Source organism: Anas platyrhynchos, chromosome 1 (genome assembly GCF_047663525.1).
Source record: "Anas platyrhynchos isolate ZD024472 breed Pekin duck chromosome 1, IASCAAS_PekinDuck_T2T, whole genome shotgun sequence".
NCBI lineage: Eukaryota > Metazoa > Chordata > Aves > Anseriformes > Anatidae > Anas > Anas platyrhynchos.
The window spans coordinates 205,553,163-205,579,609 of NC_092587.1; the positions used below are offsets into that span (position 1 = coordinate 205,553,163).

The 26,447-nt window shown below is 55.0% G+C and overlaps 1 protein-coding gene across 2 annotated transcripts; it reads left to right on the forward strand.

Annotated features, from left to right (window-relative positions):
- Positions 1-24: 24 nt before the first annotated feature.
- Positions 25-22,749, forward strand: P2RY2 (purinergic receptor P2Y2). 2 transcript variants are annotated; one of them, XM_072032924.1, is made up of 2 exons: positions 25-169; positions 19,133-22,749. In XM_072032924.1, the coding sequence occupies exon 2, from the start codon at positions 19,137-19,139 to the stop codon at positions 20,205-20,207; it is 1,071 nt and encodes a 356-aa protein (XP_071889025.1). In that variant the 5' UTR covers positions 25-169; positions 19,133-19,136; the 3' UTR covers positions 20,208-22,749. The 2 variants fall into 2 exon arrangements, with proteins under 2 accessions (XP_071889025.1, XP_038036127.2); XM_038180199.2 differs by lacking the exon at positions 25-169 and adding an exon at positions 14,779-14,881.
- The last annotated feature ends 3,698 nt before the right edge of the window (positions 22,750-26,447 follow it).

Here is a 26,447-nt window from a genome sequence, read left to right on the forward strand (position 1 = left end):
TTTCCACCACCAGCTGGCCACTTGCCCACTCCAAACACAAGCATCAGCTTCCGTGGAGCAGGACGTGATGTTAGCCTGGTGTGAGAGGACGACGGTTTCCACGTCCATCCAGGAGGGTCCTCGTGGTGCCTCCAAGTGGAGGTGACCTCTCCCCGCTGGTGTAAACCAGGTAAGTCCTTGCACAGCCTCTGCTGCTGCTGCTGCCTCCCATCCTGCGAGCTGGGAGCGGAGGGAGGAGGCAAAGTGAGGACCCACAGAGAGGAGGAGTATGTCCAGTGATGGCTCGAGGGGTATTAACCTTGGCTGGGAGCGAATCTGCCATCTGTGGGGCTTCCATGGTCTGGTGGAGGAGCGAACTCCACGCCGTGCAATCCCATCGGGTTGTTTTAAATACATCTCAGTTGGTTTTCTGCTGCACATCAGGAGGAGGAGGTCATAGGAGTAGCTGAAGCACAGGAAGAGTCTCCAAAAACCATCCAACAACTCTCCTGAAGTTTGGGAGTGTCTTGTCCCAAGTGTCCCAGCAGGAATCCCACGTTGTGGGATCACATTGCCCTTAAGATGTGGGACATCTAGATTTGGGTGCAGGGTCTCCTGCCCCCTGGAACATAAATTTATAATATATGTATAACTCCTGGGGCCCATGTCTGTGTTTGATCAGGAGTTATCACCATTAATCCTGCAGAGCTGGGAGAGGATCTGAGGTCCTGCTGTCTCCTGAGGGTCACCTACAAGCTCTGGGGCTGGGGGCATCAGCAAAACCCCACCAGCCTCTTTCCTCCAAACCCCTCCACGGGACAGGGACAGGGACATGGGGACGTTCAGGGTCCTCAGCGTTGGGACACTGTCCTCGTGAAGGTGACCTTCACCTTCCTGAACTTTGCTTCGTGCTGATAGCCCGGCCTCACCCACCCTGTTGGCACACACGAGGCTTTCTGGCTGCCAGGCAGCGTGATTTCCTTGTGGCTTTGGGCATGGCACCGTGCCAGGCTGGCCGAGACCTTCAGAGGTTGGGGAATTGCAGCAGTCAGGAAGGATAGGGGACAGCAAGAAAAAAAGGGATGAAATGAAGGAAAAAAGCCCTGACAGGAGGAAAAAAAAAAAAAAGGAGGCAGCGAGAGGAGGCTTGGACCAGGGAAGAGGAAGGACATCGAGGCAGGAGACAGGTTGTAGAAATAAGGGAGGAGCACTACAATTGCGAAATGTGGAGGCGAGTGACAGCAACCGTGAAGATAACAATGGGACTTGGCCCTTTATAAAGCACCAAAAGGCCCTTGTGTGCTGTGTTACGAGCTGTTGTCACTCTGCAAGAGCCTCCCATGCTTGCTTGGCACGCACAGGGTGAGAGGACGTGCTCTGGCTCAGACCTACACGTCCCTGTGAGGCATCTCTGCGGGGTCACCGGTGACCAGGCTGAGCTGTTGGGTCCAAAAAGGGAGGTGTTGTTCATGGGGTGCAGATCTCCAGTTGGCTTTTGTATCTTTAGCAACCCGTGTCTTCGTTGTGGTGCAAGGCCGGAGCTTGTAGGAGCATCCCCTCAGCTCTATGAGGACTTCTCCACACGTCAAGGTCCTTCACACCCTCCTTGAAGATGCCATTTGTTGTCAGGCTGATGGATTCCTGCTCCATGGGCTCTGAGGTGATGGAAACGAGAGCCAGCAGTGTGCCCTGGTGGCCAAGAGGGCCAGTGGGATCCTGGCGGCCATTAAAAGGAGCGTGGCCTGCAGGTCAAGGGAGGTGATCCTCCCCCCCTGTTCTGCCCTGGTCAGGCCTTACCTGGAGTACTGTGTCCAGTTCTGGGCTCCCTGCTTCAAAAAAGACAGGGATCTCCTGGAAAGAGTCCAGGAGATGAGTCCAAGGGCCACAAAGATGATTTGGGGCCTGGAGCATCTTCCCTGTGAGGAGAGGCTGAGAGACCTGGGGCTGTGCAGCCTGGAGAAGAGAGGACTGAGAGGGGATGTCCTCAGTGTGTATAAATACCTGAGGGGTGGGAGGCAGAGGGATTTGGCCAACCTCTTTCAGTGGTCTGTGGGGTCAGGACAAGAGGCAATGGCCACAAAATGGAGCCCAGGCAGTTCCTCACCAATATGTGAAAGAACTTCTTCATGGTGAGGGTGACAGAGCACTGGGACAGCCCAGGGAGGTTGTGGGGTCTCTGGAGATATTCAAGGCCTGTCTGGATGCCCACCTGGGCAACCTGCTCTAAGGAACCTGCTTTGGCAGGGGGGTTGGACCCGATGATCTCTGAAGGTCCCTTTCCAACCCCTAAAATTTTGTGATTCTGTGATTCGGTGCCAGCAGGCAACACCAACCGCTCCCACCAGCACAGGCTTGCCACGACACAAACCCAGGAAGGAAAAAAAAAACCTCTTTACCACCCAAAACAGATGACTTCAGTGCCTTGATCCCCTGTGCTCAAGCTGCCACCCGTGCAGGAGCAGGCCAGGGCCGTCCCCGTGCCGTCCCCTCGCGTTCCTGCCGCGCATTCCTCTGCCCGGCCGTGCGTCACCGCTGCTCTCCCCCGTTAATGTGTAACCCAAAACTCACCCGGGGACATTGCTGGGATCACGGCATTATCTGTTCCCTCCTGGGTGCATCCCTGCCTGCTTGGACCACGGGTATTTTTATCTGCGGGTGGCTGGTGTCGGGTGAAGGGCACGGGCTGGGGAGGGCTGGGCAGGATCCAGGAAAGGTTTCCTGGATCCTTGCGTCCTTTCAGGGCTCCCAAGGAAAAGTCCTTCAGAGGGGGAACCCGGAGAGGGGTTCTTCAAAAATATATCCAGGCATTTTGGAGACCAAGAGCTCCCCAAGTCTTAAGGGTCTGGAGAGGGGGGAAGCCCTTCCTCTCCATATTTTCTGGCTGCAGAAGGAAAGGAACTGCTGGATCGCTCCCTGTGCCTGTGGTGGATGTCCTTGGACACATCACTGGGTGGTTTTTAGAGCAGGCACATCGTTTTTCGGAGTGGTTCAGGCACAGCTGGCACCTCGCCGCCCCGTCCCGCTATCAGAGCGCAGCTCCGTGCCGAGGGCTTGGCCGTGCCGAGGGCTGTATCAGCCCGTGGCCACCTGCGCTGGGTGGCAGTGGCCCGTTTCCAGCGTCCCCCACTCGGTCGTGTCCTGCCACGGCCCCGGTTATCAGCACCAGCCATTCCCAGCAGCCTGGCACGGACGTTTCCCCCTGGGGCTTTCAGGCGCACACCTCTCCATTCACCCAGCCCCGTGTTCTCCATTCACTGCTCTGTCTCCTTCCCTACAACCACGGAGGAAAGGAGAAAGAACCAGCGCTCTTATAAGCCCTTTCCACCCCCTATCAGCCCACCTTTGAAGGCCAGGAGAATGGCCAAGGGTAACTGCATGCTTTAGGGTCTTGATGTTGCCTCAGATCCTCCAAGGACCTTTTCCCAGGCTGTTGGAGAGCAGCACTTTCTCCAAACCAAAGGTGACTTTGGCAGGTTTCCTGCCAGCATCGTGGCCACAAGCCCAGTCCTCCCTTCTCACTTGCTTCGTGCTTTGCACGCTGCTGTCATCTCAGCCACCGAAGCGGCCGTTGGACCAGGGGAATTTCTTCCTTCTAATTTTTTCTTCTGCTTTCAGCCACAGCATTTCTCTGGTGCAACTCAACATTGACATCCCTTCCTCATTCATTCCTTGGAAATATCACTACCCGATTCCTCCTCCTCTGTTTTCGGTCTTTGCCATGAAGCTGGTGAGATCCCGACACAAAATATTACAGATGAAGACACGCTGAGGTTTTTCTTGCTTGGATTAGAGGCTGTAGGAGCCAAGAGCATCCTTACAGAGAAGGATCCCATCGCTGTTGGCTCCTCCAAGGAAAATCCCATCCCTGGCTGCCAGCATGTGCAAGAAAACCAGAGATGAACCTCCTAAAATAATCCCATGGGGAACTGTGGTCATCTACAGGATCCTGCTCCTGTAGGGACCACCTGGAAGGGGGCAGGAGGAGGGGACATCAGGAGGTGGACGGGTGCCCTTGGAGGTGCCCCTCCATGTATGGTGGAGACCTTGATGGTGCCCCCCCCTTTACGAAGGCTTGGAAGGAAGTGAAACTGTGAGCTGGCAGCATGGCATGAGCCAAATTGAGCATTTTTTTCCCCGTTCTGCTCGGAAGGAGGGTGCTGGGCACCCTCCTTGGAGAGGATGGGTGCGGGCAAGGCATGGGCTCAGCGCCCTGGCACGTGAGAGGGGAACTGAAACCTCCTTGGCAAAGCACGAGACCCCCTGGAAACAGTGGGAGCAACGTCCCGATGCTATTTTGGGGGCCAGGCTTTAGGACATGCTGAGCACTGCAAACCCCATCCCGTGTGAAGTTAAAGAAACCCGATGGCCCCGGAGATTTTTATTCTCCCGGAGCACAGCACAAGCTGAGAAAAGCGGATGCGACTGTAAGGGTCCGATCTAATCAGAGCTGCAGCATTTCTGGCAGTAGGTAATCCCCTAATTTGACTTCCAAATGCAAAGATACAGAAGTGCGGAGCAAGGGGAAGTGAGCCTTCCCTCAGAGCACGCTCCTGCTGCTGCCTTCAGCTTGGACATCAGAAAGCAACAAAAAAAATAAATAAATACTCATTTCGGTGGTTATTTCTCAGCAGTACAAAGGCAGAACGGCTCCGTGTTGTCCTCCCAAAGCCAAATTTGTTCAGCTATGGTAGATTATCAACCTCCCAACAGCACTAAACAGACCCCAGGTCAGGCGTGCTGCTGAAGGGCTGCTGTTTTGGTACACCTCTTGCCTAAATCCAGCCCCTGCGCACTGGAGACGCCTACCATTATCCAGAGCAAATTGCTTTCACTGCTTCCAGCTCCTTCCCCGTGCTCGTGGAGAAGTTTTTCTTCTCCAGGAACGGTTGATAGGTTACAGGGGCAAACAGTAAAACGCACTTGCCAAGCCCACTCTTACACAATAGCCTCTCTGGAGAGCCAGCTTTCATCTCTGAGTCATGAGGGAAATGAAACAGGAATTTATTTTGGTTTTAGCTCCGTGAAAGATGTAATCCACTTACTTTGCCCATTCACAAAAGCAGATGGCACGTCCGGAAAGTCCCAAGATTTAGAGGCATAAACAGGAGCTGAGCTCAGCCTCATCACAGCCCTTCGGCGCGTAGAGGGAGGATGCGCATCTGGCAGCGTGCTCAGGAGAAGGGGCAAATCCCCCAAAACCGTGCCACGAGGCACCACAGAAGGAGATCCCGAAGGTGTGCTCATGGCATGGAGAGCTGGGATGAATTTTGTAGGCATCCCCGTGGCCTGGGTGAGATGTTTTGGCCAGCTGAGGTCAGGGAGGAGATGCTACCCAAGGGTGGGCATCACCCTTGCCACGATGTGGGATTTTCCCCTCCTGGGCACCCCTTTTCCTGCTGCAAAAGGCATTGGGCCTGGAAAGCCCTTTTGGCCAAGCTGCTGCTGAGCTTGCTGAGCCCTAAACCTGGCCCTGGAAGAGCCCAAAAATTGGGACAGGACAACCCCAAACATGCTGTGGGACAGTGGCCATCTACCACCCAAGTAGTGCATCAATGAGGGGTCTCCATAAAGACCTGGGAAAGCAGAGGACAGGGAGTATTGCCTAACCCCAACCCTAACCCTACCCCCAACCCTAACCCTAACCCCAACCCTGACCCTAGCCCTGGGGAGGGTCTGCAAAGAGTTTGGGGTGAATCCATGCTCCCCAGCCCCTTGCAAGTGTCAGAGGAGAGCCACTTCCAACCTGAAAGAACCCATCAGCATGTTCGTGGGTGCCAAAGCTGCAGACCAAGTTGTCACCCCAACTGGAAGGGCGATTTGGGGGCACCTGGGAACCCCTAAAAAGAAGGGGGATGCTTCTATGCTGGTGGGACAGGGCTTGGAGCCCCCATCCCACAAAGAGCTTTGCATCAGGTGCTGGGCAGCACCAAGCTGTCCCCATAAAACCTCGGCACGTGTGGATGCTGGGGAGGAAATTTCAAACCCACGCATAAATCTCTGCCTGATGATGAAACACCATGGGGTTTTGGGGAAGGAAATCAGACAATGGGGAAGGGAAGGGAAGAGTTAACCCTAATTTCTTGCTGCAGACACAATGTCCCACCACAACAGCACTTGTACAACGTTCTCCTGCACGCTCCACGGAGGGTTTGAGGACCTGGGCATGCTTAATTGCTCTTTTAACAACCTCCATCACCCAACAGCCTGCATGGTGGGAAGGATCATGCTCCACAAATTCGGGAACCACCAGGCTGGAGAGGACAGGCTACGTGCTGGAGGTGCCCATGAAAGAAACCGAATCATAAATCAAAAAAAGGGGGAAATTCCCATTAGGTATCCCTAAAAAAAAATCCCCTTAAAGGACAAACCTTGCAAGGGAGCCCTGAGAGAGGGGGAAGGCTCTCTTTTTGGAGATATTTGAGCCTGTACGGGCAGTGTCTGGGCCAGAGCATCAGTCCTGCTGCTGTCACCCCGCTTCTCAGGCTGGTCCTCGAAAGTGAGGAGGAGCCCCAGGAGCTGAAACGGAGCCAGGAAAACGTAGTATTGTGGAAAGTGACTCCCCGGTCCTTGGAAACAATGGGGAAACTGCGTGGAAATGCAATTAGCTAATGCAATTAAATCATTCCTCTTCAAGTGGCATGCTCTTGGCTTAGGCTCTCGAGGAGGTGTGGAGGTGTGATGGGGTGACAGGACCGAGGACATCACCGACTGCATCCCAGAGCAAAGAAACCCTGCTCCCGAGCAACATCTCCATCCATCACAGAGCCTGTGGGCACTTCAGAGGTCCAAGCTCGGGGCAGAGCTCATGCCCCGGGCAGCTTGGTCCCACTCTCCTGTCCCTTCATCCCCATCCCGCTGCCCAGATGGGTTTTAGGGTCATTTTCGTGGCTGGATTTCTGAGCAGAGGACACCCACTATCCTGGCGGTAGATTCCCCAGGAGCACGAAAGCCACATCGCAGTGAGATGACCACGTCCCATCCCCACCACGGCAGATGACCACAGATCCCTCACCCCGGTCTTTGTGGGAACACGGGGAGGTGTCCCCAGCCTCCAGGGCTCTGCTGGGCTGCTTGGCACGAGCACCAAGCCTTGCCCAGAGGTGCCACCAGCTTGTCCCTCTGGTCTGTGCCATCTCCATCACCCCATGGCCATGGTGGGATGGGGAACACAGAGCCAGAGCGGTACATAGGATCACTGGGGTTCACTGGGACATGGAAAAAAGGGTGGTATTTTATCCCAAAATAGCTTTTTCTTTACAAAGGAAAGGTCCATCAGGCTCCCCACGAGTGGGAGGGTTTCGTCCTGCCACAGGAAGGCGACTGACTCACTCCTATGGAAACTGGAGGGACAGGGAAGGGGCGATCCCTCTCCCCAGTGGCAACCCCTCTGCAGATAAACCCCCGTCCGCTTCCCTTGCAAACACCTGCTCCTGAAAACAGCTATTTCTGGGCTTTTCTTATCAGATGGACTCTTCATTTCTGAAGGTCACGGAGCTGAGGCTCCAGGCACACCCCAATGCCTCGCATGGCTGATGGATAACCAGGGATCCCCATGCCTGGGAACACCAGGAAGCACCTGCAAGCACTTGGCCGAGGGCAGGGCTTTCCTCGCCGTGTTTTCTAACCCGGAGGAGGCAGATCCTGGTGCCAAGGGGACGGGCTGATGTTCCCAGGTCCCAGTTTTAATGCGAGCCACCAGCCTGAGGGGAGCAGTGGGGCCGTGTCCCAGCACATCCTTCATCTTGCTGGGCTCCGCCACCAGGGATGGGACAAATCCTGAAAGGGAGCAAAGCCGTTGTCTGTTTTTTCATGGGGAACCTCATTCATGGTCCTTTTCTCATCATAAACCTTGACTTGACACCAGCTGGATGGGTCCTGCTGGGGACACCCCATCAATTTACTGGTGACCGCCTCCACCCCATTAATTTGCAGCCCGGAAAAGGTCAGCACAGCTTCTCCTTTCCAAAAGGACCTGCCCCAATTGCCAAAAAAAAAGAGAAAAAGGTTTGGTTTATGGGGCATGAGGCCCTGTGTTGTGTGTCAAAGGACCCTTTGGTCCCTGGATGGCCGAGCCAGACACGTGCTCAAACGCCAGGACTGTACAAGAAGGACACAGTGGGGTTTCCCCGTGGATGTCTTTAATGTAAAGGACGTTGCTTTTCTAACAGAGATTGACCCAGGTTCTATCTGCTGGCTTTCAGGAGAGTTTGTAGGGTGAAATTCATGTGGCAGCCAAAAAAACAGGACCTGGTTATCCACAGGTCCCAACAAAGCTCCCTGGTGCTCAGGGGGTTGGAGGCACTGTCTTAGGGCTGCGCAGCAGGGCCACCGTGGACCAGGGTGGGATGGACTTTGGGCTGTGACCATCACCAACGTGTCTTTACACCTTCACCCAGCCCTAAATCTTTTGGGATCGACTGATCAGAGGGTGACAGGATGGACCCGAGGGGTGGAAAGGGACCGCAGGAGGTCCCCAACCCAACGTCCCGCTCGCGACAGGGCCAGCTCAGGCCATTTGCGCAGGGCTTTACCCAGCTGGGTCTTGAAAACCTCCAAGGATGCGCATTGCTGAGGGCAGAAAAAATATCCCTTAAATCCCAGCTGAATTATCAGTGGTGGCGATGACGGTGGCGCTGTCACGAAAATCACCAGTCACCCAGCCTGGCCGCCTTGGCCCTCGCCGTGGGAAGAGAACGGAGGCAGCGGTCCCAAGGGGCTCCGTCCCTTCTCCTGGCACTGTCCCCTCTCCTGGACCACCGCTGGCACCGGGAGGGAAGGAGCAGGGAAGGAGCTTGGGGTCTGTGCACATCCCAGGCTGCTGGAGGCCACGGGTTCGTCCCATCCCGCTGGATTGACGAAGTGATGCTGTTTTGAAGGCTCGTGTCTCTCTGCACGTCCCACCATCCTTCCTCCCTCCTCTGCTCGTGCTTCACGAGCTGTAACCCATCTGTTTCGCTTTCCTTGGGGCCCTCAGCGTCGTCGTTTCTCTTTCTTTTCCCTCCCTCCTCGTCCACATGCCCTCTTCTCCCTAGGCAGGGTCGGTGTTATCGTTTCACGATGACCTGACCGAAACGCACTTCATTAAGCACTCGATTACTCCCCGCTTGTATTTAGCTTGGAAACCCCGTCCTTTGATTTCAAACTTGTCCAGGCAAAAAAAGAAAAAATAAAGAAAGAAAAAAGAAAAAAGAAAAAACAAGCACAGGACCAACTGTACCAGTTGGTCAAATAAACACGAATGCCTCCAAAGCTCGTTGTGCAAATCTGGACTTCCCAGTAGGGCTCTGACAAACCCTAGAAGCAGATCGACGAGGAAATACCCATCTGACCTGGAGGAACCGGGTTCTGCTTGGATAAATCTTGAGGATTAGAGGCTTCCTGGTGCACCGAGGACACCGAACCTGGTGCTGGTGCTGAGCCTGCTGCCACCCGGGGCATCTCCAGCACCCCAGTGCTCCCAGTTTGTGGCGGTCCCAAGCCAAGGAGCCAGCCTGGGAGACTCCGGATTAATCCCTGGAACGTGACCTTTCGAAGCTGGGAGTGGTGGGAGAGTTATTTTAGCTGCTGCCGTGGCAAGGAGCCAAGTCAGAAGGGCCAGCCAGGCCCTAGATAACAATATTGGCCTCCTGACAAGGACACGAGCCTCCGGGCCGGCCTCCCCGCTGGGGGGTTATAGCGGGGTGGGCACGGGAAGGCGGCTCCTTCCCTTCTCCCCCACCTGGGGGGTCAAGAAAACCCCAAAAAGAGCCCAGCCATCACCTTGCGTTTCCCCAAATCCCGGAGAAATCCTCACGGGATGACTTTGCCAGCTCCAAAAATTCTCCTCGCATGGCTGGAGAGGTCACAGAGCTCCGCCTTCCTCGGGACCACTTTGGGTTTAATCGGTGTTTAAATGGGAAAATTTGAGGGGAAATTTAGGGAAACGAATTGTGATGGTAGAAGGACTTGGAGAGGTTCTTTGGCTCCTTTGAAACATGCATTTCGATGAACATCTCCACGGGGATGTCTCAGAAGATCTTATTTTCTTGGCCAAGCTGCACAAGTAGCATCCAGGGGGTCCCACAGCCTGGCCGGGGTCCGTGTGTCCATCTGTCTGTCCAGCCCCGTGCCCTGGGTCATCCCTCCATGAATATCCCCAAGGACAAGCAGGTTATTTTGGAGCAGGAGGGGAAGGAAGTGAATTCAAGAGGCCCGTATTGAGAACAACCTTTTATTATTTTTTTTTTTTTTGGAAACAAAGGGATTCCAGGGTGGGACCCGTGCTGGTCCCCGCAGCCTCTCCAAAAACAAGAGAAATGACCCAGAAAACTGCTGCAGAATGGCTTCTCCAATGGGAACTTGCTGCTGAGCATCTCTGCAGCCCTTAACCTCTGGCAAAAAAATAGATAAAAAAGGCGGATTTCAGGTGTGGGAGGCTATGGGATCCTGCCACCCATCCCATAAACCAAATTCCATCCTCGCAGGTGCCAAATCCTCCGTGGGGGATGGAGCAAACCCAGGCTGTGCAAAACCTCTCATGTTAATGTGAAGGTCAAAAAAAAAAAAAAAAAAAAAAAACAAAAACCAACACACTAAGATCAGTGCCCCCCAAAAAAATTTGGGCACCCTGTGTCCCTCCGTGCCTCTCCAAGGGGTCCGTGCTCTCCACAGGGTCCTACAAGCAGGGGAAGGAGCCCTTTTGGAGGCAGCCTCTCCCCAGGTGCTATTTTGGGCTCGGACAGCTCTGCAGCTGGGTGACTGCTGCTGTTTTTAGGAGGGCTCGGTTTCACCACGCGCTCTCACCACCTTCCCCAGCTCCCCGGTGCCACCGCCGATCCTCACCCGACCCCTTCCAGCAGCACCCAGGGCAGCATCGCTCCTCCTGCACACCCCCAGCTCTTCCACCTCGCTCAAAGCCCCAGAAAAACAGCTCCTGGATGAGATCTCTGCGTTGCCTTTGCGTATTTGGGTTTGTTTTTTCCGACGCTTGGCCTCGTGCCCCATTTCCCAGGCAGCCTGCAGCACACGTGGCCTGTGTCGACGGGTTAATTTTACCACCTTGGCTGTGCACGGAGCAAAGCTGGTGGCCACCACGGTGTCCTTGTGCTTCGGCTCCACCTGGGAGGCCACGGCAGCCCCAAATTTTTCTCTGCGAGCTTCTTGCTGCGGGAGGGAGATGCTCCTGCTGTTTTCTGATGCCCTGCGCAACCCTGGGTGATGTGGGGGCTTAGGGGGCAAGCAGCTCAAAGCCTGGCTGTATGGGGACAGGATGGAGCCCTTGGTTTCCAGGGGGGTCCCACGGTGTCCCCAGGAGCCCCCATGCACCCCCCGGGCTCTGCTCTTGTCCCCGTCCCCTCCCCGTGCCCCCTCCTAGCTCCAAACCCCGCAGCCGGCTGGAGGAGGCTGAGGCATCACCCGCGTGCACTCACCAGGGAGGAAACGAGAACTGGGCTAAGACACAAACCCCAACCGCTGCTCAGAACGAAAACCAGACACCCAGGTGGCCGAAAGCTGCAGGGAAAAGCCCCTTCGTGTGCTGCAGCGGCGTGGGAAGGACCAAACCCCGCTGCCTCCAGAGCTTGTGGGACGCCCGCCGTGGCGCGGAGCTGCTGCACGTCCACGTGCACCAGGTCCTTGCGCACCCAGCACCAAACCAAAGCACTGGATGCGGCCCCAGCCACCAGAGCTGTGCCATATCAACAGGAGGGGCTGGAGGAGGAAGCACAGCCCCTGCGGGTGCTGATGTCTGGGACGGAAGCAGACGCCAGCCCCAAAACGTCCTGAGCATCCCACCAATGTGCCGGGCACTGGGTTCACCTTCCTCCTGCACAGGGCCAGACAGAGGGACGGGCTCACGGAGCTTTTCCAGCCCCTACTTCCACTTCCAAGCCTTCTTTGTCCCATCAATGCCACCTTGCAGCTGCCAGGAAGGTGTCCCCGTGTCCCCAAATTGCCCCGCGGTGCCAATCCCACCCCCTGCACGCCCTGCTGGGGGGCACCACCATGGCGAGGTGCCCCATCCTCCAGCTGGGTTGCTTTTTTGCTGCTTTATACACCTCGAAAATTGCTCGTGGTCCTGAGTCGGAGCATCCTGGAGGGACAACATGGCCACCCCGATCTGCCCCCAAGGGATGTGCCTCCTGGTGAGGTGCTGGCACCTCTCCCAAACCAAGAGACCATGAGAAGCGATGGACTGCACGTGGCCAGGCTGCTTTGGGGCATCACCAGCAGGAAAATTTAGGGTGAGACAGATTCACACCAGCGCTCACCATCCCCACCCTGCTGTGGCACAACGTGGAGGTGACGAGCCCGTCCCCTGCACCCACGGGTGAAGCTCCGGGCACAATGCCCTCCGCTCCTCCCCTTCCTCCCGTTCCTGCAGCCCCACGCACGGCCACATTCCTCCCCGCTCGCCACCATGGAAATGTTTTGAGAGCGTCTTAGAAACCTGCGCCGCTGCCAAAAGAGGACGAAAAATTGGAGAGGTTGAGGGAAGCGCGGGGCCGCCGGCCAGCTCCCCTCCGATGGGTATCGGAGCATGCGACTGCAGCTGTGCAGATCCTTCCCAGCTCTGCAGCTGGATTTAAAACATCTGCCTCTGCTTGGCTCGTCTGGGCTGTTTTGGGGGCTGGAAATGGGAAAGGGGGAGGTTCTGGGGGGGTGTCGGGTCTCCTCTCTGCGGCATGCGCAAGGGGTGACCGTCGCCTGCTGAGGGTTCTTCGCGAAGAAGGGTGGAGATGAGCGGGGTGGGTTAGAGGGGATGGGAAGCTGGGGGACATCGGGAGGTGACAACCCTCCTCCCGTCTCCTTCACATGCAGACGAGTGGAGAAAGGTGGAAAGAATTCAAGTGGAAAGGTGAAATAATCCAGAAAATGCAGCAGTCTGCCAGGAAGAGGAGGGCGGCGGGCACTTCCCTGCTGCAGCGATCCCCTGGGGGTTGAGGACAGCAAATTTCCGGGCATCACCCACAAAATCCCTTTGGAAAGAGCCAGGGCGAAGGCTTTTGGGGCTGCCCCCGACGTGGCACAGCCTGGATCCCCAGGGATGGGGACACGGAGTGGGATCACCCACACCACGCACCACCAAGGGGCTCTCTGCGCACCCACCCCCCGGTGCTCTCGCAGCGCCAAGACTAATTAAACCCCAACGAGACGGGATTAACGCAGCTGCCCTCCCCGATCACGCTGTCATCCTGCAGGGCACCAGCCTGATCCTCGCGCATGGGCTGTGCCCAGGCACCCCCTCCCTCCCTACAAGCACCCAGCCTGTCCTTCCTCCCTTATCAGCCCCGAATAGCTGCGCCGTGATGCATTGTTTTCCCTCCTCAAACAAATTACATCAGAAGAAGGAAACGGCCTTGCTTTTTTTTTAATTATTATTATTTTTTCTTTTTTTTTTGGCACGGAGGGCCCCACGGCAGGCGCTCGGTGCCAAGGGCTCATATCCTCGTAATGCCACTTTGGGCTCGTGAATAATAAATGGCAGCGGTGCCCTTCCTCCGCTCCCGGCTTTACCGGCAGCCCCGCAGCATCCAGGAAAGGTGCTGGGGGGCTCGGGGGGCTCGGGGGGCCCGTCCGGGATGGGATCCAGCTGCCGGGGGAGGATCTGGCTTCCACCCATGGGCGCAGATGGGGGAATAGGCGAGGGAGCGCCGGGGCTCGCTCGGCGGTGGAAAACAACCGGGCCACCTGCGTGCGCCTCAATGAGGCTCGTTTCCCAGCCCTAAAAACCCTCCAGCGCCCCAAATTTGGGGGATTTGTCACCCCAAGTGAATGGGTTCCACGAGGGAATTAGGGTTGGACTTGGCCTTGGGCATCCCCTGCAGCTTTTTGGGGAGGCTGCGTCCTGCCAGGGCTCTTTGGGGACAGACCCCAAAACGTCTCCCTAAAGGAGGATATTGGGGTGGTGAGCCGGGCCCCCCCCAAATTTCTCTTCTGAAAAACAGATTACCATACCCCAAGAAGCTCGGAGCATCTCTTTTCATCGTGACAGCTCGTGATTGATCAGTGGGAACAGCTCCTGAGAGCCCCAGCACTGCTAAAATTAGAGCCTGAGTGGCCTCAAAGTCCTGATGTCACCTCGGGTCCCCCCCCCCGTCCCCCAGCTGGCCTCATCCAGTCTTTTTTTTTGGGCATTTTTTCCCCTCCTGGGATGCTCCTGGGACCCCTTTTCCCCCACGTGGCTGCTCCTTGCCCTGCCTGGCGCCAGTCCTGGGGCACCCCAGGGTGTAAGGGGGGGTCTGCGGGGCCATCCTTGGTCCCATTGCTGGGTGTGGGGGGGGCCCAGAACAAATCCCATAGCAAGTCCCATCCATGGTCCTATAGATTAAGGGGGTCTGGCCCCAGTGCCATCCGTGGTCCCATTACCAGGTGTTGGGATCCTGCCCTGGTCCCAGTCCCAATCCCAACCACGATCCCGTTACTGGGGGGGGGTTCCAGCTCCGATCCCATTTATGCTCTCATCATTAGAGGGGGGGTAGAGCCCTGATCCTATTCTCTCTGCCATCATTGGGGGGGGTCCAGCCCTGATCCTATTCATAGTGCCATCACTGGGGGGGGTCCAGCCCCGATCCCATCCATGGTCCCATCACCAGAGGGGGGTCCAGCCCCACTCCCAGCCCCTCTCCCATCCCTAAAGGGGGGTCCAGCCCCGTTCCCAGTCCCTCTCCCATCCCCAAAGGGGGGGGTCCATCCCCTCTCCCATCACACGGGGGGGGTCCAGCCCCGTTCCCAGCCCCAGCCCCGATCCCCTCGCACCTCCCGGGGGCGGTGCAGCCCCGGGTCCCTCCCTCCCTTCTCCACCCCCCCCCATCCCTTCTCCGCCCCCCCCCCGCCCAGCGCCGCGCCCGGTGGCTGCGGGAGGCGGCGGCGCGGCCCCGGCGGCTCCGGGAGCACGGAGCGGGCATGAGCGGAGCGGGGACAGGTGACATGGGGACACGGGGGGGCATGGGGGACATGGGGGGTGTGGGGGGCATATGGGGGTCGGGGGGGACGCGGGAGGGTCGGGGGCATGGGGATAGGGGGGTCCCCGCGCAGCCGGGTTGGGGAGCGGGGCGCAGCTGGGGAAAGGGAAAGGGAGAGAAAGTGACCCAAATTGGGGGTTGGGGGGGGGAAAGGAAAGGAAAGGAAAGGAAAGGAAAGGAAAGGAAAGGAAAGGAAAGGAAAGGAAAGGAAAGGAAAGGAAAGGAAAGGAAAGGAAAGGAAAGGAAAGGAAAGGAAAGGAAAGGAAAGGAAAGGAAAGGAAAGGAAAGGAAAGGAAAGGAAAGGAAAGGAAAGGAAAGGAAAGGAAAGGAAAAAGGAAGGAAAGGGGGAAAGAAAAGAAAAAATTAGAAAAAAAAAAAAGAGAAAAAGAAAGAAAATGAGAAAAAAGAGAAAAAGAAAGAAAATGAGAAAAAAAGAGAAAAAGAAAGAAAATGAGAAAAAAAGAGAAAAAGAAAGAAAATGAGTAAAAAAAAAGAGAAAAAGAAAAAAGAAAATGAGAAAAAATGAAAAAGATAAGAAAGAAAAATAGAAAAATTAGAAGAGAAAAGAAAAGAAAAGGGAAAAGAAAAAAAGGAGAAAAGAAAATAAAAAAGAGAAGAACAGAAAAGAAAAATAGGAAAAGAAAAAAGGAAAAGGAATAAAGAAAAGAAAAAAGAAAGAAAAATTGACCCAAAGCCAGGACGGTTCGGCTCGGTTTGGCTCAGCTCAGCTCGGTTCGGCTCGGTTTGGTTCAAGGAGCTCGGGGTGAGCTGGGGGCACGTCCCCCGAGCCCAGCTTTTGGGGCAGCTAGTGTCGGTGCTCTGCGTCCCCCTCTGCTGTAGGATTTCTGCATTCCCCCTGCTCCCCCCTGCACTTTTTTTTTGGGGTGCTCACTCCGGCATCACCCAGACCCCCACCTTCCACCCCACGATGCCCTTTGGGAACCCCTAACCCCAAAAGCACCGTCGTGCCCCGGTGCTGGGCAGCAGCTTTTGGGGTGAACGTCTTCTTTCTCTTTCTGCTCCGGTTTCCTTATCGTGCCCCGCACGCCGGGCAGGCTGCTGCCTTCCTGTGCCTCCCCCAGTGGTGCAACCGTGACCCCAATGCAGGGCTCGTGACTTCCGAAAGTGGGCTGCTTCATCACAGCCGGGCACACTCCTGAGTTCCTCTTCCTCATTCGTGTCCCTGCAAAGGGAACCCCATCCTTCAGCCCGAAAGAGGGGGACACCCCAAATTTGCCCCCATTTCACACTGAGCATCCCCCATTGGGGAGCGAACGAGCCACGGAGCAAACCCCCTTTTACACCCACGAGGTGTAGGATTTCCCCTTGTCCTCCTATAGGGTTTTGCGTGGGTTTGGTGCCGCTTTGGCCCCATAACAACCACCAGTGTTGTGGGCGAGCCCGATAATCGCTTCCCCCCCGGGATCAGCCCCTGGTTATCTCCAGCTGGGTTTTGCCAGGGGTTACTGCACATCTGGGTGATTCCCTCCGTCAGGGCAGAAGGAAATTTCCCCCCGACCCACGAGAAATGCCTGAACTGGTAGCTTTAATTACACACCGGTGGCTGTGCTGCTCATTCCCTAAATAATAACCCCCAGCTTCGGCTAACCGGGGCCGTCCACCCTGCAGGAGGGGTCGGTACCGCCCCGGGGGGCAGAGGGACATCGAGTCAGTCATTTTTAAGTCGTTATTAAGGCATTTAATATTTTCTCCAAACTCTCCCCTTTTCATCTTGGGTCAAGTTATTACTTTAAAAAAATAAATCTAGGAAACCAAAACTCCCCCAAACCCCTTTTTTCTGGTTCCAGGGGCCAGGAGGGGAAACTGAGGCACGGGACCATGGTGAGGGCTTTTGGCTCCTTTCCTCACCGGAGGAGAAAGGAGCCAAAAGGAGCCACAGGGATAGGGCAGGTGAAAACCACCCCGCTCAGCAGGGCTCCGATTTCCCCCAGTCCCATCTCACCCCTCCCGACCCCACAGGCTCGGCAGTGTCCGTGCAATCTGTCTGGTTTTTGGCTGCGGAGGATTTTGACCTCGGTCCCAGAGGAGAGCGAATGACACCGGGTTGTTCCCTTCCCAGCCTCTCGAGCAGGTCCCGGTACGGAGCAGGGATTTTGACGAGTCCCTTAAACGCAGAAAAAACACCCACTCGCTCTCGTCGGGGCCATCGGAGCCGTCAGGAGCAATAGGGAGGCTGCAAAATGAGGCTAAAAGCTGGATTTGGCGATTCTGTGCCCAGCCCGGTGTCGCTGGGGTGACCTTGGTGCGTGCGCTCCTGCTGCCCCATAGGGACACCTCCGTGTCCCCTGCCCTGCCATGGCAGATCCTATTACAGGGGATTTTGGGGATGTGGGCATCCGAAGGATTCTTTCAGCTCTGTTCCTTCGAGGTGTCACGGCGAGGGCTGCCCCTGGTGCCACCGTGTCCCGGGCAGCCGCGGATTTTGGCACCGTCCCTCGCCTCGGCCGAGGATGCGATGGGGGCAAGGGGCTGGGTGGCAGACACTAAAGGGTTTGTTTCAGGGATTCCGGGCAAAATCGAGGAGAAAAAAAAGAAAGAAAAGGAAAAAAAAAATCATATTTGCAAAAAGGATGAGGAGGGGGAGCGTGCGTGCGAGGACAAGGCTGCTTTGTGAGCGGGGCTTTGTGTCTGGGTGCCCTGCTGGAGCCAGCCGCAGAGCCCTGCTTGCTGGTTTTCCCAAAAATGAGGATGTGCGACTTGGCACATCGGGGAGAGCGGCTTACAGCAGTGGTGGCTGCAGGTCTGCGAGGCTCAGGGCACTAAACCACATCCCTAAACACCACATCCAGCCTTTCGGGAGCAGGACACCTCTGGTTTGGGGCAGCGTTTGTGCACAAGGACGTGTCCACGCCATCCCACATGAGGTTGTGCTGGGTAGAGCCAATAATTGGTCTTTTTTTGCCTGCTCTCACTTAAAATCCTGATGGGATTGGGTCAGGACACATCCCTGGTGCTCAGTTTGAAGGCAGCTTCACCAAAACTCATTTTACGCAGCAGCTCCACGCTGGGCTCGTCCCGTGGCCCCGTTCCCCCCCGCCGCAGGGTGCAACCTCAGCCCTTTGTTTCACCGGAGGTCGGGGCAGCTCGTTTGCCGGGAAATGAGGCAAAATCCATTTTAATTGGATTCCTGGCTGGCGGGCCGGCCGAGCGATCGTGTGTCGGCGGGGCCGTGGGCTGGACAAAGGGGCCCTTGTGCCTCCTGGCACAGCCAGGGCCGGACCCCGTATGTCTGCAGAGGCTCTTTCTGGTCCTTGTTTCTCTCCTCAGCTGCTCGGTGCCGGGCAAAAACCAGCCTCGTGCAAGCATGGGCAGACCTGGTGGTGGTGGTGGTGGTGGTGGTGGTGGTGCTGGAGGAGCAGCTTTTAGGGCCAGAAAGCAGGACCGGCGAGATGCCCACCATCAGCATCACGAGCAAAACCCGTGGCATTAAAACCCCGTGGCGTTATAAACCCATCGTCATCAACAACGAAGCAACTTTTTCCTCCAAATTTCAGCCAGGGCCAGTCCAGAAGGTGCTGAGGACCTCTGCAGCCAGGACCCTGCCCATCACAGGGGTTGCTCACTGAGGAGCACGGTTCCCTTTTTTTTTTTATTTTTGGCCCTTTCCACCCACGTTTTGGTAGGACCTACTTCTCGTGATCTCAGCCGAGTCACTCGTGTGGATGTCTGAGCACAACCGAGGCGTTGTTGCTGCTCTGTATCACAGGAGACCAAATTTCTGCGTGACCCCGGTGGGAAGGGAGGCTCAGGGCATGACCTGGGCTGCCTGGGGCTTGCTGCTGCCAAGGAGCAATTTTGGTTTCCCCCTCCAGCTGCAAGAGGAGGATAACCAGAACCCCCTTTATCAGCTCAGCCCCCAGTCCTCCCTGCTCGGGGCTCTCTCTTGCATCCACACCCAACGCGCTGAGGGGGATGCGATGGCACCAGGCACGCGCTGCCACCTCCCACGTCCTTGTCACTTGTGCTAATGAGCCACGTCCGTGGGTCACTTTCGGATGGATAAAGCCAAAAGTTGCTGGCAAGGCGGCTGGGAGGAGAGGGGAAAGGTGCAAATGTGGCAATGAAAAAAAATAAAAATGGCACGTGCACGTCACGGCACCACCACGCTGGGGTTTCCTTGCTTGCTTCACCTTCCCCTGGGGATTTATTGCCCTGTTGTGTCCTCACAAGCTCTTTTTTGCCCCCCCCAGGGTGATGGCGAACCTTACAACTCCAGCCTGGACCCGAGTCCTCAACAGCTCCTTGGGGCCGGGCGGCGTGGAGGACACCTACAAGTGCATCTTTGATGAGGACTTCAAGTATGTCCTGCTGCCCGTCTCCTACGGCATTGTGTGCGTGGTGGGGCTCTTCCTCAACCTGCTGGCCCTCTACGGCTTCATCTTTAGGATCAAGACCTGGAACGCCTCCACCACCTACATGTTCAACCTGGCCGTGTCCGACACGCTCTACGTGGTCTCCCTGCCCCTCCTGGTGTACTACTACGCCATGGGGGACAACTGGCCCTTCGGCGTGGGCTTGTGTAAGATAGTTCGCTTCTTGTTTTACACCAACCTCTACTGCAGCATCCTCTTCCTCCTCTGCATCAGCATCCATCGATTCCTGGGCATCTGCTTCCCTCTCAAGTCTCTGCGGTGGGGCCATGTCCGCTACGCCCAGCGGGTTTCGGTCGTCGTCTGGGCGGTGACGGTGGTGTGCCAGTCCCCCGTGCTCTTCTTCGTCACCACCAGCGTGAGGAGGGACACCATCACCTGCCACGACACGTCCAGCAAGGACCTCTTTGGCCAGTTTGTCATTTACAGCTGGGTGATGCTGGTGCTCCTCTTCTGCATCCCCTTCCTCATCATCATCGTCTGCTACTGCCTGATGGCCCGGCGGCTCCTGCAGCCCACCTGGGGCATCTCCCGGCTGTCCCGATCCAAAAAGAAGTCGGTCAAGATGATAATCATCGTCTTGGTGGTCTTCATCGTTTGCTTTCTCCCTTTCCACGTCACCCGTACCCTCTACTACTCCTTCCGGAGCTGGGACTTGAGCTGCCAGACCCTAAACGCCATAAATTTAGCCTACAAGGTGACGCGGCCCCTGGCCAGCACCAACAGCTGCTTGGATCCCATTTTGTATTTCTTAGCGGGACAAAGGTTTATGAAATTCGCGGGCCACAAAATGCCCGGGAAGCCTCAAAACGAGATGGCCCTGGGAATCGTGCCCAACAGTCCCCTGGGAACCAGCAACGACACGGACACCATAGCCAAGGGCGTGAAGTCCTAGATCTGCCCCGACACGGCGCGACGGCCACCAGGTTTGTCCCGCGTGTGACGGGAGATGAGGATGCTCCAGGGCCCGTGGCTTTTGGGGTTTGCACCCACCTCGGCGTGGTCTGCGATAAACGCGCTCCTATGCACGTCGGCGTTTTGGGGAGTGTTTTTTTTTTTTTTCGGGAAGGTGCTGCTGAGGTTGTACGGACAGAGCCCGTACTTTGTGCCTCTTCGTCACTGAGTGGCACCTCTCCGACTGTGAGGCCAGGTGACCTTCTGTCACGGTCACAAAATCAAAGTCACACTGTGGATATCTTGGATCGTGTTCCCAAGCAGAAACATGTGCGAAAGGTCCCCTAAAGAAACGTCTGCCTCCCTCCAGCTTCCCTGGCCTGTAATTAGCAGGCGTTTATCAGGCTTGCCGTGCCTTGGCAAGGGAAGAAAGGCTTTGGGGCGCCGAGGAGCGTCAGCTGTGGTTTTGATAAACAGGTCGATAAAAATGTCAAGTGCAATTACCGCCCGCAGCGGGGACGGGACTCCCCCGGCTTTGCATCCCTGGAGAAACATTTCCCATTAATTGGGGTGCGGGTGCTCCATTTAACTGGGGTTACTGGTGCCGGCAAGCGGGTCCCCTGGAGGGTCTCCAGTGGGGTCAGCTTCCTACCAGAGACCTGCTGGTGCTTCCCAACAACATCCACCTTTGAAAAACTTACAGGGACTCACCGATTTTGGCTGCTGCCTTTAATTATCACCTCCAGATCCTTAAAAGTTAGGGGGAGCTCCTCACGGCTTGCTTTTAGCCCTCTTATAGGGTCTCGTGTTTCCAGCAAAGCAGTGAAAGACGTTGTCCAGCCCCTTGGCTAAGTGCTGCCACGTCCCCATTGCTGCTCCCAGTGATCCCAGTAATCCCAGTTCCCCTCTGGAGCCACTCAGCCCATCCCTTACTGACAGCATTTTCTCTCCCTGGGAAATTCGGGAATAAACCCTGGAAATTCAGGAATAATTCGGGTGCTAAGACCTGTGTCCAGGATCTATGCCAATAAACGTGGTGCTGAGCTTAACCCTGGTCCTGTCTGAACCCCGAAATTAGGCCAGTTCAAAGAAAGCAGCCACAAAGCGCTTCCCCAGGAGGTCCACGTGGTCTTCCTCCCTAATTGCTAGGTTAGGGAGTCGGGAGCCCAGGCCCGTGGTTTCCTTGCCCAGCTTTGCCACGAGGATGCTGATTCCTCACCCCAAAAAATGAAAAGAGCTGGCCGAGTCCCATTTAGTAACACAGCCCTGGCTCTATTTTAGGGTTAAGCAAACACTTCGGGTCCCAGTTTAGGGCAGTTCCTCAGAGCTTTTCGTAGCTTCTCCCGTCCCTCCTTCCCATAAAGTGGCTTGGGGGAGATCGAGACGTGCCACGACACGACTGGCCGGGTTCAACTGGGGTGACTGGGACCGTTCGGGGCTGGACTGGGACGTTCCTGTGGTCCTGGCTCGGTGGAGTCGTGGTCCCCTGGAGGGCTCCTGTCCTGACCAGCAATGCCACGGCCCCAGGAGGCGAGGGAGGGGACTGTCTCGGTCCTGAGCACCATCAGCAAAGAAAACCAGGGCATTTGTAGGGTGATTCATCTCATCCCTGAGCGAGCTTTTAAGGAGGGGTTGGGTTCAGGCAGGCGTTGCACTTTTTTTTTTCCCCGAGGAGAGCCGGGAGCCTGGCTTCACGGGGAGGGTTGCAGGGGGGTCACCGAGGCGAGACAAATCACGGGGAGAAGTGAACTCGACCGAAACGCCGAGCAGGTACAAACGTTTCTCCAGGCCAGGTCTTGCCTGGCCTCCCGCCGTTGCCAAAAAAGCAGCGGGAACGCCAAGTTGCGTGCTCTGAATAACTCAAGAAAATGGGCTCCAGGTTCAGCCCTGCGGTCCTCGGTGAGCCCCCCTTGGCTTCACACCATCGTTTTGGGGTCCCTCCGTGGTCCTCGTCCTGCTCTGTTCTGCTGGAGAGCAGTCGGAGGGGTCCCAACTGGAAACTTAAATATATATATATATAATTTTTTTTTTGTTTGTCGAGGCACTAACTTATACTAAAAAGCAAAAAAAAAAGTGGGTTTTGTGACAATAACTGTACATTTTTATTTTTGTAACATGCCAGACATCTCAGATTTCTTAGAGTAAATAAATTTATTTCTACAACGAGCTCTCTTCCGCCGTCTCCTCCGATGTGTACCGTTAAGCACATCCCTATGGGTCACCCAAGTGTCCCTTTGGACCTCCAAAGCCACCAAGGAGGCTTCAGCCCTGTCCCTAACCCAGCCCAAGGGGGGGTCCTGCAGCCATCTACAGGGTGCCCATGGGCATTGCACTGCAGGACCATCCAGTGCTGCCCCATAACTGCAACAGGCTGACCCCAAATCTCGGATTTATCCCCAAAAGGTCTAGCAAGGGGTTGGGTGGGGTAGGAAATGCCCTGCAAGAGCCCACTGCTCCTCCAGGCTATGTGCCAAGCAAAATAAAACCAAAAACTTCCCTTTGAACCTCAACCCCAACTGATGTCCCTTGAGGTCAACGCTGTCCTGGGCCCAATACAATCAGTTCTGGCAAAAAATAAATAAATAAATAAATAAATAAATTAATAAATAATAATAATAAAAAAATAAAAGCAGGGGCAGAGAGAAATATAGGGGCACTTCAGGGCTTTATAGGGGCCAAAAAAGCCCTGTTTTTTTGTAACATGGACAGCTGGACATTTTGGTTGTATCACACATCTCCCCGGGCTTGGTGGGTAGTTTTTCCTAGGCTGCTCCTGTTGGAGACCAGATGTTGCTGGATGAAGGCCATGATGAGTGTCTAGGTAATTAGCTTCCCATCCCATAAAGTTCTTTCTGCTTCACCCAGCAACATTGCGGGGCCACCAACAGCTCGTGCCGGAACGAAACGTCCCGTTCTCAGAGGCTTCTCGTTTTCCTCTCCAGAAACCAAAAAAAGAGGGGTTTCCAGTGCCTAACCACAGTCCCCATGAAAAAACACACATATTTGGTTTATTTATCTGCTGCTTGCTTCCCAGCCTGGCCCTGGCTGTGCCTCTCCCTGCCAACACAACGAGGCTCTTAGGACAGTCGCTGCATTTGATGCGTTTATTATAAATAAAGAAATTTATTACCAAACCGCCTCGAAATCTGCCTTGCGATAATCCGAGTGGTTCGAATCCCTTCGTTCTCATCCCGAGGCCGATTTCTCCAGCCTTGAGATTAATTTTGTGCCTTTTTGCTGCGCGTGGTGCCCCCGCAGTGTCTCTGAGATGCAACCACAGGGAAAAAAAAATAAAAATAAATAAAAATAAATAAAAAAAAAAGCCTCCTGGTTTTCAGCCCGGGTTTTGGAGTCCCACCCGAGGGCGAATGCCATGAGGATGAAGGGCTTGCACGTGAACAGCTTTCACTCGTGGGCTTTCCAGCATCACACCCAGGCTTTTCCTGCCGTAATTTCTCTGCAGCTCCTGCCAGCGCTGACTCATGCGAGTCGCCAAACCCAGGAATGAGAATTAGGCAAGAATCACAGCCCCGGATGGGGAGCACGGAGGCTGCGGAGCAACTTCAGAGGAACGAAAAGAAACCCCAAACCCCTCACTTTTTCGAAATGCCTCCTGGCACGGGGAGCAGGAAGAGAAAGTGAAGAGCCCTGCCAAACCAAGAGCCCCGCCGCGCAGCATGGGTGGGAACGGGGCTTTTGGGGGGCTCTGCTGGCCCTTCCCAATATTTTTGGGGAAGCAGAGCAGGGCTGTGCCTTGCTGGGAGCTGCTTGGCACGTCCTCTTGTTTCAGGGAGCCCAGGTTCGTGTAACTTCTGGCTTTTTCTAAGGGACAAGTCTGGTCGTCTCCCCTCCGAATCGTTTCTGAACCCGTCAGCCGATTCAACAGAGGAACAAATCCCCGGTGGTTTTCTGCTCCTACAAGTTTAATTTAAAAAAAAAAAAAAAAGAAAAGAAAAAAAAAAAAAAAAAAAAAAAGGAAGGAGAAAGAGCCAAAGGAGCCCTCACCCAGCTCAACCTTTATATTAGACATCAAAGAATCCACACCCACAGCCCTGATGCCTGCGGTGGCTTGGGACGGCGCTCGTCGTGCCATCAGGGAAGGGTGGTGCATGGGGTCCCAAAGGCGACCAGGGGACCAGCAGTGGGTTGAGACCAATAGGGGAGATTCCCAAACTCATCGTCAGCGTGGAAATTCCCCAAAACCCAAAGCGTCGTTTTCTTTGGGGAAAAAAAAATAAAAAATAAATAAACAACAACAAACAAACCGGTGGTGTCTGAAATAACAGCCGGCTTTGTTGGGAGTTTATTTTAAGGTCCTCACAGGTTTAACACCGGTATTTGCAGACACCCTGGCAAATAAATGGGAAGCCTGAAAGGTTCTCTTGAAATATCTTTATTTATTTATTATTTTTTTATATATAAGTACCTACAATTCTCCAAATCCTCCAGCAGTGTGATGAGCCACAAGGTCTCAGCTCTCTGCCGGAGGATACGGGCTCAGAGCTGAACCAGCTCCTGCATCTCAGCAAAGGACTTGCTGGACCAGCCCCTAAATCCCCCAAATTTACATCAATGTGCAGCTTTCCTTTTTCTACTGCATTTTTTTTTCCAGCTTTTTTGTCCATTTTTCTTCCCCCCTGAGAGAAAAGAGCAATCACCACCTCCTGAAACCCGAAACTTTTGCCCTGCCCCATTTGTCATTTTGGGATAAAACTGTCTTTTTTTTTTTTCTCTTTTTTTTTTTTCTCTTTTTTTTTTTCTTTTTTTGAGGAAAAGCATTTTGCTTTTGCTGAGCATTTGCTTTTCCTCCAAAATGAAGGGAGATCTCAGGACGTTTTCACACTAACACGCCTGACAGCTTTTAGAGCTCAAGGAAAGGATGACGAAATAATGAGTGTAAAAAATAAAAAAAAATAAATAAATAAGCAAATTAAAAAATAGAGAAAAGAGGGAAGTTTGGGGCTCACACACGTGAATTCTCCACAGCTCAAACCTTCTGTAGTGCGGCATCCTGAAGGAAAGGAAAATAATTAGGCTCCAGGTTCCCATCTAAAAAAATGGAAAAAAGTGGAAATTAAATTGAAAAAAAAAAATCCTCTCCTCCCAATCTATTTCCCCCTGTATCTACAGCTCTATGCCAGACATTCAGGGCCTGGTAAAATATGGATTAAGGCAGAAAAGAGGGGAAAAAAAGGAGGATTTTCCTACTGAAAGGGAGAGGCTGGGATGTGCACGTGAGTGAGCAAAGCCTCCAACACCCATATTTCCTTCCCTCCCCACCCTGCTGCATCCCACAGCCTGCTTAAAACCCCCAAATCCCTTTTATTTCCCCCATCCCACCGAGGACGATGTGCTCGAGGATCCCTCGAGCAGCCCCTGCCCTCTGCTGCGGTCCCAAATCTCTCCCGTTCCCAAATGGCTGCAGCCCCACAGCGGGGCAATAAAACCCTTTTATTGTTTTTTGGGGGGGTTGGCTGACGACATGAAAAAAATAATAATAATAATTTAAAAAAAAGGTCGGAATAAATATCCCGGTGGTTTTTTAATTCTCGAGCCATTTTCCTCGCTGGGCAAAACCCTGCTGCAGCAGAGTCCTCTGCTGGCACCGCGGGGATGTGGCAGTGGGGACCTGGGGGGCCACGCACCCACCTGGGGGTCCCCAAAGGGTTGGGGGATGCAAGGGGGGTGACAGAGCCCATGGGGCTGAGCGGGGCACCGTTTGCAGCAAATTTCGTGCTAATGATGGAGCCCAAATAAAGCCCAGCTGCGGGGATGGAGGTGAAGATTTTTTTGGGATCCGTAGTGGGGACGAGCTTGGTGTGTCCCCATCGTGGATGGGGATTTGCTTCCACCTCTGTGAGGAGCAGGTGGCAAATCAAAAGCAACCCAAAAATGTTGTTTCCTTTCCATCCATGCTCAAGAAAGCCTGGCCGGCCAGCTGGGAGTTGTTAAATGACACAAACTGGCCCCAAAAAGCCTCCTCAGTGCCCACGCTCCCACGTCTCCCCCTCCGGCATCCTCCCAGGATTAGCTCACAGGGCTGGGACTTCAAATTAATGGGGACAGCAGGGAGAGAGGCCCTGCTGTCACCACGCTGTCACCAACATCAGCTGCAAATTCCCCAAACCCACCCGGTGCCAGTCACAAACCCGCTCCAGGGCGCCGCGGCCACCAAAAATCCCTTGGGGGGTTGCCAAGGAAAACCCTAAAGCCCCACAGCAGCATCCCTCCCCCTTGCTGC

Coding starts and splice junctions, on each gene's coding strand:
- P2RY2 (XM_072032924.1), top strand. CDS start 19,137: ATGGCGAACCTTACAACTCCAGCCTGGACCCGAGTCCTCAACAGCTCC.